Raw genomic sequence first — 10,741 nt, 5'->3', positions numbered from 1 at the left:
GAATGAGAGGGGACCTCATAGAAACGTTTAAAATTCTGACGGGTTTAGACAGGTTAGATGCAGGAAGAATGTTCCCAATGTTGGGGAAGTCCAGAATCAGGGGTCACAGTCTAAGGATAAGGGGTAAGGGGTAAGCCATTTAGGACCAAGATGAGGAGAAACTTCTTCACCCAGAGTGGTGAACCTGTGGAATTCTCTACCACATAAAGTAGTTGAGGCCAATTCACTAAATATATTCAAAAGGGAGTTAGATGAAGTCCTTACTACTAGGGGGATCAAGAGGTATGGCGAGAAAGCAGGAAGGGGGTACTGAAGTTGCATGTTCAGCCATGAACTCATTGAATGGCGGTGCAGGCTAGAAGGGCTGAATGGCTGAATGGCCTACTCCTGCATCTATTTTCTATGTCTATTCTTTAACAGACCACCAAAAATTCAACTTCACTGAAAAAACCCGAGGTTACATGTTAGCTGGATGCTCAAATTTAGTATTAACATTAAATGGCTATTGATTAAAATATCTGAAGTTATTCAATTGATTATCTAGAGAGTTTGAAGATGTCAGTTAAAGTATTTCATCTGGTCATTCACTAATTTGATAATAACTTCTCCCTAGTAGAAAATAGCCTGTAACTAATAGTTACTTTGGAGTAATACCATGTAAAAATTATTAATGCTTCAAAGAACTCTCCAAAATGTATGCATGGATGTGTATGGTGCCAGTTCCACCAAAAAATAATCAAAACTGGTGTTGCCTATATCTGCATTACAGGAAACAGCTAATTTTACTAAACTCAATGAAAAGATCTACAAATGTAAAATTGTTTAATTGTATTACAACCGTTAAATACATTTTATATATTAACATATAACACCATTTTGTTTTGGGGTAATTCTGCAACCCATACTCGCATCAGGCAATACAGGTCAGAACTTCCTGCAAAAATAGCTCCTTGCCTGAAGCATGGGGGATTATGGAATGAACCCCATTCAGCCAACGTTTACAATCACATAAGTAACAAAAAAAAACTGTTTTTGCTAGGTGATGAGAAAAAAGTGTGCAATATCCTTTTACTGACCCAAGATGTCGCTTACAGCACTTTGAAAACAATGTAGTACAGCATTTACTGTATGAGCGACACTTAGTTTAGAAAACTGATGTTGCATTAAATTGTACTGAAATCAACACAAAGGGTCTTACAAATTTGCTAGTATTTCTGAATTTTTTTCAAAAGAACTATGTTCCTGAATTGTAAATTTCCTAGACACGCCCTTCTATAAATGGCAAACAGCTCAACAAAATAAAAGTTGAAAATGGACCGAGTTATATCAGTGCGACTGTATATCTCCAATTCTGCACAAACATAAACAAACATTAACTGTTGCCTGAAAGCTGGTGATCAGAAAGTAGATACCTTACTGTAATCATACTCGGTCCAGTTGCCACTGTCGATTTAAAACAGTTAATCACTTAAAGGCATTAGCATTTATGTCCACAAATGTAGTGCTTTACTACTTGAAAGCTGCAGTGCTTTTTGTTTCACACAAGGCATCCGGTTCCTCAGAGAACAATTCACAATAATAGTTCTTCAGAGTTTTAAACTGGCCGCTGCGAATAATAATGTGAGGTCTGATCGAAGCAATATGATCACATGCCTTCTTTGGACTCCAGTGATGCAACTGAAGGAAAGGTAATTGAGGAACAGTTAAAAAGAAATGTTTGCCAAGAAATATTTCACTTAGGACAAGATTAGATTGCATAAAGTAACCTGCAATATTTTATAGCTCAGTTGATTCAATTACACCACTACAGATACACTAAATGAGAACACAAAACATTAGAAACATCAGCAAAAGAAATTGAACATAAAAGGATCGAACAAACACCAGATTGTTATTAGGTAAACTGAAAGCAAGCAAAACAGAAAGTAGTTGAGGCCAATTCACTAAATATATTCAAAAGGGAGTTAGATGAAGTCCTTACTACTCGGGGGATCAAGGGTTATGGCGAGAAAGCAGGAAGGGGGTACTGAAGTTTCATGTTCAGCCATGAACTCATTGAATGGCGGTGCAGGCTAGAAGGGCTGAATGGCCTGCTCCTGCACCTATTTTCTAATGCACTAGATTATGTTAAAACAGGCAAGTGGAGTGCAATGTTAAAATTATAGTGTTGGAGGATCAGTTTCAAGATGGTGGAGCACTGGGACCAGCTTTGGAACAAGAGGTAGCTGTAGAGATAAAGTGGGTGTTAGTGCAAGTTCAGTTGGAGATATAATAGATAAAGTGACCTTAGAGAATATGGTGGAAAGATTACAAAAACATATTTTGACGGGTCAAAACAGTCTAAGAATAGTGAGTTCAAGGGATATACTTTAGTGCAAATATGAGGTTAATAAGTGTAACAAAGGAAACAAGACAAAATAGGAAAAGTAGTAGTGAGGAATATGAATAGGTCACAGTTGTAACGATATGTAAATACACAAAGCATCAGAAATAAAAGGTGTAGAACTAGTGGTGCTAATTAGAATGGAAGACTATGAGGTTATATGCTTAAATGGAAATTTGGCTACAGCCAGGACATGATTGGGAACTATACCTGGCTATAACATTTTCAGGAAAAAAAAGGTGGCTTAGTTAAATCGAGAACAGGAAAGGAAACAAGTTTTATTGCTTGGTCAAGCTCCAGGAGGTGTTGCACATGGAGTCAAGACCAAGTGCAGTATTCAAGTCAAACGGGGTTAAGGGGGGGGGGGGTAAAAAAAAGAGAGAAAAGGAGGCAGATTAGGGAGCCAGGAAAGGGGAGGGAACAAAAGAATTATACCTAATAAAAAAGGGGGATGTAGGGGTAGGGGTAAAGGCCAATCCATAATGGCTCTTTTTACTTTTTATTCACTGTTAGCCCAATACAATCAAACCTCTAATGCAAAGTAGTTATAAGTACATGTTATTGTGATTTGATCTCCCAACTTTAAAGGAATATTTTGGGATAAAACTTTAAAATAGCCTTTTCCCTACAGATGTGAATGTGTTGTGTCACCCAATGATTTGGGATACACCGAACTTCAGAAAGCTTAGGAAGGGAAAAATAAATTGCTCAGCTTTGTAGGTTCACACATTCCACTTTTTGCCCTTATCCCATCTTGTCGAAATCACAAACGGGCAATGAACATTCTCAATGTTCAAACAATTCTTACTGAACTCTAATATACCAAAAAAAATCACAGCCCCAGAACCATTTAAAATAATTTTGCCAATAAGTTTCTGAATCAAGATTGGGCACACTGCCATTGCTCGATTTGTGAGACTAGTCTTCATTCCCAGAATGTTAAAAACAAGAGCAATGAAGGGTACATTTTTCTGCACTTGCTCTTGCAATTGGAATGAAAGCTTAGGAGTTAAATACCATGGTAAGATTAAATTTACCTTTCTTTCACAAATTTAAATTCTACCGATTATAAAAGGACATTTAAGTTACATAGCAGATTATATAAACTAGATTGTAATTTAATTTGAACGGTTTCAAAATTCTCAAAAATAAAATACTTACTCTTAATTTAAAGCTCACCCTACTGTATTCGTTCTCTGTAAAGGTGCTGCTTATATTTATTACTAAAAGGTTTAGCACTGGTCAACGTACATGAATTAAATATGCTGCCACCATTGTGGCACTGCGTGACCGTCCAGCCTTACAGTGTACATAGACACTGCTTCCTCTTTTACGATGTTTAGCAACAAAATCAACACCCTTTTTCAGGTTTTCTAGTGTTGGTACTCCAAGTATATCAATTGTGCTGAGACGCAACTGTTCCACGCCAAATGACTCCCATTCCTGAAACACAATCTCAATTAGGAAATGGGCTAGATTTGAATTCAAAGCATATAAAGGAGTGTTACACTTCAAACAATGTAGTATTCCCCAATAAAAGCATCGACTTCCAGTTAGTTTGCGGTGTATAGTCCCAGGATAGAATCAATGTGTAAAATAATCTCGCTTCTGGTCACATGGCAAGATATGAACTCAGATCGTAAAATTCAAATGAGAAAGCTCAGAACTGGCTGACAAGCCTGCATTTATTTTATTTATTTTTTTTTAAAACAACTGGTTTGTTCATTAAAACCATTCCAACAGGCATTACAGCACAATTCATTTGTTTTTTCTTTTGCAGCACATGCAATATAAATGTTGAAAGGTCTCTTTTTAAAAAATTAGTTCCTGGGATGTCGGCGTCGCTGGCAAGGCCAATATTTATTGCCCATCCCTAGTTGCCCTCAAGAAGGTGGTGGTGAGCCGCCTTCTTGACCTGCTGCAATCCGTCTCATCATCTGATGTTCTCTACATTTTTATTGATTACTTCAAATAATGATGTAAATTCAATGCATTTACAGAAAGTGATGACAACAACAAAATATACAAAACATCGAACAAGTGCTGCATAGTAGCACTCCGTACTTTCACTGGGTTTTATATATATAAATATATATATAAAACAGACAGGTTCTTTTGGCAAAACAAGTAGAAGCAAGCATTCATATGAATACAACAGGGTGCAATGTGTGTTACTGTATGAAAGTAGAAATGTCAAATTGCACCACATTTTCATCCCAAGTGACAACATGGCTATGGGTTCCTTCTCTAAAACATGGTCCTGTTTCTACAACAAAGCCACTAACACAAATCCTATCTGGCTACAGGTTCTGTATTCATCACAATTTTTCTACATTATATTTTCAGTTCAGTCACCTTGCAGGCCACAAAAAACAAACATGAAACAGATGCTAAAGAGTAAATTAGAAGGTAGTAAAAACAGGGTATCATTATGAGCACTTAGCACACAAGCTAAAAAAAGGACCGAGAATCAGCCAGCGTTCTGCTTCTTGATTGTTGTAGCGTTACTTATGCTGGAAAGTTTGCATGTGTGGGCATCCAGTAAGGATAGCATTGACCTTGGATGTTATACCCATCATGATGAAATAGCCTTCCAAGACACATGGTTCAAGCTCTCACATTATACTAGTATAGCCACTTGGACAAGGAGGACAGTCAGTACTAATGGAACTGTAGCCCAGCAAGAGTCAGCACTTTCAGGAAAGGAGAGAACATTGGGAATGGTAGCAACCACATCTAGAAGTCACATAACATCAAAAAGCAGAACTGCACAGTTTGAGCAGGTTCTTGCTAAAATTGTTGCCTTGCAACTCTCCTCATTTCATTTGGCATATATTGTTCACCACATTTCCAAGTGCTGCATGGGAATGACATACAGTAGGAGTAAAATATGAAAATGGCTGATGACACTGGATGATCGATACTGGTATTACGACACCATGTTTTTTTCACAAATTACAATGACTAGAAAAGATTACTGTCTTATCACAAAGCTCAAGTGTATTTTTTATTTTTCCATCTGCTGTTAAACCTTCCAGCTCTACACCAAAGTCATTGTGCGGCCCTCCCCACGTTTCACTCTTAAAGGTAGATTAACTCCTGGGAATTCTCCTTTATTAGGTTTCATTTTCCCACTCACCTCAGTTGTGTTTACAAAGAATTTTGTTTCGTATTCTTCATTCATGGTTATCACTCCTCGCACATTCTCTTTTCTTACTAACTGAAAGTTCAAACACACTAGTAATTATTGAAGGATATAAAGTATAGGAATAAATGGCACCTTCTCAGATTTGTGACTGTGTAGCCCAGAGCTACATATATGGACTTTATCAGAGAGATAATCAAAATTTCCCGATACCACCGAATCTTGGGCGTGGCAAACTCAAAAATGTAAGAAAATACAGAAGACCAGAGACAGGTTAGGGGACCGTGCAGATATGTGGCAAATGCAGTTCAGAGTGATAAATATGGGATGAGAAAAATAAAAAAAATGAAAACAGTAAAATTTTCAAATGGAGTGAAGGAACACAGATCGTTAAAAGCAGGATTTGAGGTTAAAAAAAGCTATAAATAAGGCAAATGGGATGTGTGTTTTATATACATGGCATCATATACAGTTAGCAGTTGGAGTACGGAGTGTGATTTTAGGCACCCCATTGTAAAAAGGACATTGGAGCCATGAAAGTACAACAATGTAGAATTAGTGGAATCATACCAGAGATGAGGATATCGTTATGGCGATAGACTTGAAAATCAAGGTATTCACTGAACAGAGAATGCTATAGGGGTGATCTAATAAAATATTTTAAAATTACAAAAGGGTTTGAGCAGGGAAAATAGTGCAAGATAAGTGAATCAGTAACAAGGGGACACAACATTTCCTAGTGGAGGTTGGAAGATTAGACGGTTTTTTTTCATGCAAAAGGTTATTAGGATATAGAATGCATTACCACTGTGGAATTCTATTGAAGCAAAGTCAGTCAATCGTAACATGCAAGAGGGAATTACACATGAAGAAAAATATTAAAATTACAGGGAAAATATTGGAGTTGAGAGCTCTGATACCACTGGCTTAGCCTCGATGAGCCAATTAGTGCTCATGTGCCAAAATTTAAAAGTGCTCAAATTCTTCTTTCATGGCCAAAGGGATTATAGACAGATTCAGCAAGAAGGTGGCAGATAGAGGAAATGTGAAATTATCCACTTTGGTAGGACTAGAAAAACAGAATATTTTTTAAAAAGGAGAGACTAGTAAATGTTGGTATGCAGAGGGATTTGGGTGTCCTTGTACACAAAATCACAGAAAGTCAACATGTCGGCACAGCAAACACTTGGAAGACAAATGGTATGTTAGCCTTTATTGCAAGGTGGTTGGAGCATAAGAATAAGGAAGTCCTGCTGCAATTATATAGAACACAAGATATAGGTGCACAAGTAGGCCATTCGGCCCTGCTCCACCATTCACTATCACAGCTGATCTACTTCAACTCCACCTCCCTCCTTATCCTCATATCCCTTGATTCCCTAGTATCCAAACATCTGTCGATCTCAGTCTTGAATATACTCAATGACTCAGCATCCACAGCCCTCTAGGGTAGAGAATTCCAAAGATTCACAACTCTTGAGTGAAGAAATGTCATCTCATCTCAGTCCATAGGATTTTGGTGAGACCACACCTGGAGTACTGTGTACAGTTTTGATGTCTTTACCCAAGGAAGGATATACTTGCCTTAGAGGGGGTGCAACAAAGGTTCATTAGATAGATTCCTGGGTTGAGGGTTGTCCTATGAGGAAAGATCAAGTATAAACTTTAATTTTGTGAAGTTTAGAAGAATAAGAAATGAGCTCATTGAAACGTTTAAAATTCTGGAGGGCTTGACAGGAGAGCATCTAGAACAGGGCTCATAGTCTCAGGATAAGGGGTCAGCCATTTACCACGGAGATGGAGAAACTTCTTCACTCAGAGGGTTGCGAATCTTTGGAATTCTCTATCCCAGAGGGCTGTGGATGCTCAGTCATTGAGTATATTCAAGACAGAGGTTTATTTGTACGCTAAGAAAATCAAGAGATATGGAGTTAGGGTGGGAAAGTGAAGTTGAGGTAGATCAGCCATGATTTTATTGATTGGCACAGCACACTGCTCCTCTTTCTATTTCTTATGTTCTTTTAACATGTGCTAATGACATACTATTCCACAACTGCATCCACAATTTTAGCCTGTGAATAGCTTTGACTCGAGAGAAGAGGCATGAGGATAAAGATAATTAGATTTCTGTGAAAATATTCCAACCTTTAAAACTATTCTAAGTACAGCTTTCTCCTAAATATATTTGATACCACGAGCACCAATGTGCTGCCCAACAGTATAGAGATGTGGATGATTTGAAGCCGAGTCAGACTGTCAGAGGTTTTCTAATTGCGGAGCGGGCGGAGGGACTCTAAGGATCTCTATTGATGGATGAGCGAAAATGGATCGAATGGCCTCCCCAAATAGTTTGGTGACTAGGCTCAGCTGTGATGCTCCAACAACTTGCATTTATAAAGTGGCTTTAATGTGGTAAAACAGCCCAAAGCATTTCACAGCTGTGTTAAAAAACAAAATTTGACACCAAGGCACATAATGAGAAATTAGGGCAGATGACCAAAAGCTTTGTCAAGGAGGTAGGTTTTGAGCAGCATCTTAAAAGGAAGAGAGAGTGGTAAAAAGGCAGAGAGATTTAGGGAGGGATTTCCAGAGCTTAGGGCTTACAGCTGAAGGCATGGCCACCATTAAAATCAGGGGTGCTCAAGAAGCCAGAATTAGAGAAGCGCAGACATCTTGGTGAGTTAAGAGACTGGAGATGATTATAGAGATGGGGGTGATAGGTGAACAGAACTTGGTCCGAGTTAGTACATGAGCAGCCGAGTTTTGGATGATCTCAAGTTTACGTAGGGTGCAGGAGTGCATTGGAATAGTCAAGTCTAGAGGTAACTACTGCATGGATGAGTATGTCAGCGCCAGATGAGTTGGGGCAGGGGTGGAAACAGGTGATGTTACGGAGATGGAAATAGGCGGTCTTTGTGATGGCGCGGATGTGGTCAGAAGCTCATCTCAGGGTGAAATATGACACCAAGGTTGCAGTCTGGTTCAGCCTTAGACAGTTGCCAGGAAGAAAGATGGATCGGTGGCTAGGGAACCAATATTGCGACGGGGACTGTAGACAACGGTAAGGAACCCGTCGTCCTCGGCAACCTCAAGAGCGCCCTTGGACCCAAGTGCCTCCCACTCAAACTGGCATCTTCCAGGAGGGGAACTCCTAACAAACAGAGCAGCATTTGGACCATCAGCGGCTCTCATCACTCGCCCCACTTCCATGGCCCCCCTCCCCAGCTCCTACCACCCCCTCCCCAGCCCCCCCTCCGCAGCTCCTACCTTCCCCCTCCCCAGCTCCTACCACCCCCCCCCTCATGGCCCCCCTCCCAGCTCCTACCTCCCCCTCCCCAGCTCCTACCTCCCCCTCCATGGCCCCCCTCCCAGCTCCTACCTCCCCCTCCATGGCCCCCCTCCCAGCTCCTACCTCCCCCTCCATGGCCCCCCTCCCAGCTCCTACCTCCCCCTCCCCAGCTCCTACCTCCCCCTCCATGGCCCCCCTCCCAGCTCCTACCTCCCCCTCCATGGCCCCCCCTCCCAGCTCCTACCTCCCCATCTCCTACCTCCACCTCCATGGCCCCCCTCCCAGCTCCTACCTCCCCCTCCATGGCCCCCCTCCCCAGCTACTACCACCCCCTCCATGGCCCCCCTCCCCAGCTACTACCACCCCCTCCATGGCCCCCCTCCCAGCTCCTACCTCCCCCTCCCCATCTCCTACTCCATGGCCCCCCTCCCCAGCTACTACCACCCCCTCCATGGACCCGTCCCAGCTCCTACCTCCCCCTCCATGGACCCGTCCCAGCTCCTACCTCTACCTCCATGGCCCCCCTCCCTGCTGCTACCTCCCCCTCTCGTACCTCCCCCTCCATGGCCCCCCTCCCAGCTCCTACCTCCCCCTCCCGTACCTCCCCCTCCATAGCCCCCCTCCCAGCTCCTACCTCCTCGGTGAGTGAGCGGAAAGGGAGCGCCCCTATGATGACAGTCTGGTCGATCCGGTCATACCAGTGCCGGCCCCACACCCTGGACATGAAGATGTTGTAGCCCAGACTGGGGTAGAAGACGGCTCGCGCAAATATCGACGCCATGACTAACTGCCCCATTTGGTCCGCCGCCTGGACACTCCGCCAGCCACTTCCGGTCCGTCACATTACGATGTTCCCCGCTCGGTTCAGTTCCTGTTGCAGCTCCAGGTGTTTATCTCCAGTCACAACAGGTGAAAGGTGCAGCCTGTGACGTTCAGAGCACGAAATAAAAACAAAGAATGTAGGCGATACACCAACCGCCCAGGCTGCATCTATAAAGAGAAAAGACTTCTTCAGACCTGATGCTAACTGGGAAAAGCTGATAAACAGCACCAAGAAAAAACTTCCAAACATGGAAAATCTAGGCCCAGGAAAACTTCGATTATTGAAAGGGTTGGCCAATATCAGAACTGCTCAGAAAAAACAAAGTTGCATTTATATAGCGCCCTTCATGTCCTCAGAATGCCCCAGGGTATTACTTTTGAAATGTAGTCAAACACAGCAGCTAATCAGTGCACAGCAAAGCCCCACAAACAACAAGATGAATAAACAGTAAGTGTTTAAGTGGTGCGTTTTTTATAATTCATTCCAGGGATGTGGGTGTCACTGGCAAGGCCAGCATTTATTGCCCATCCCTAATTGCCCTTGAGAAGGTGGTGGTGAACCCCCTTGAACCATTGCAGTGCATGCATTGAAGGTACTCCCACAGTCCTGTTCCAGGACTTTGACCCAGCGACAATGAAGGAATGGCCATATATTTCCAAGTCAGTGTGCTGTGTGACTTGGAGGTGATGATGTTCCCATGCACTTGCTGTCCTTGTCCTAGTTGGTAGAGGTCGCAGATTTAGAAGGTGTTGTCAAAGATGTGAGGTTGAGGGACAAATGTTGCCCAGTACACCAGGAAAACTCCACTGATCTCAAATACTGCCACGGGATCTGTTCTATTCCCCTGTGTATGCAGACACAGCCTTAATTTAACGTTTCTGACATTGCAGCACTACATAACTATTGCACTAAATTGTCAGTGTAGATTATGTGCTCCAATCCTGAAGTGGGGTTAATCGTCTGTTTCTGAGGTGAGAGTGCTGCTACTAAGCCAAATTAGCAGATACATCATTCACATCATTTCTGTTTGTAGACATTGCTGTGTGCAAATTGATATAGGGTACCAATTAGATTGATACTTCAGCACAAATGGTTCTTTAG

At 41.9% G+C, this 10,741-nt stretch overlaps 1 protein-coding gene across 1 annotated transcript; it reads right to left on the bottom strand.

The window, feature by feature from the left end:
- Positions 1-805: 805 nt before the first annotated feature.
- Positions 806-9,634, bottom strand: ptpmt1 (protein tyrosine phosphatase mitochondrial 1). The gene is made up of 4 exons (XM_070898625.1): positions 9,452-9,634; positions 5,523-5,603; positions 3,635-3,826; positions 806-1,677 (listed from the first exon to the last, which is right to left on the bottom strand). The coding sequence occupies exons 1-4, from the start codon at positions 9,611-9,613 to the stop codon at positions 1,510-1,512; spliced, it is 603 nt and encodes a 200-aa protein (XP_070754726.1). The 5' UTR covers positions 9,614-9,634; the 3' UTR covers positions 806-1,509.
- Positions 9,635-10,741: the final 1,107 nt, after the last annotated feature.

This window comes from Pristiophorus japonicus, chromosome 14 (genome assembly GCF_044704955.1).
Source record: "Pristiophorus japonicus isolate sPriJap1 chromosome 14, sPriJap1.hap1, whole genome shotgun sequence".
NCBI classification, from domain to species: domain Eukaryota; kingdom Metazoa; phylum Chordata; class Chondrichthyes; family Pristiophoridae; genus Pristiophorus; species Pristiophorus japonicus.
Note: the sequence above shows the minus strand (reverse complement) of the source record. Positions and strands in the feature narration are given on the sequence as shown.

What these genes read in the sequence shown, in the direction of transcription:
- ptpmt1 (XM_070898625.1), bottom strand. Translation starts at nt 9,613, where the DNA reads ATGGGGCAGTTAGTCATGGCGTCGATATTTGCGCGAGCCGTCTTCTAC. An exon ending in TCCGCTCACTCACCGAGGAG is followed by an intron (nt 5,604 to 9,451) that starts GTAGGAGCTGGG and finishes TTGAACTTTCAG; the next exon opens with TTAGTAAGAAAAGAGAATGT. An exon ending in TCTTTGTAAACACAACTGAG is followed by an intron (nt 3,827 to 5,522) that starts GTGAGTGGGAAA and finishes ATTGTGTTTCAG; the next exon opens with GAATGGGAGTCATTTGGCGT.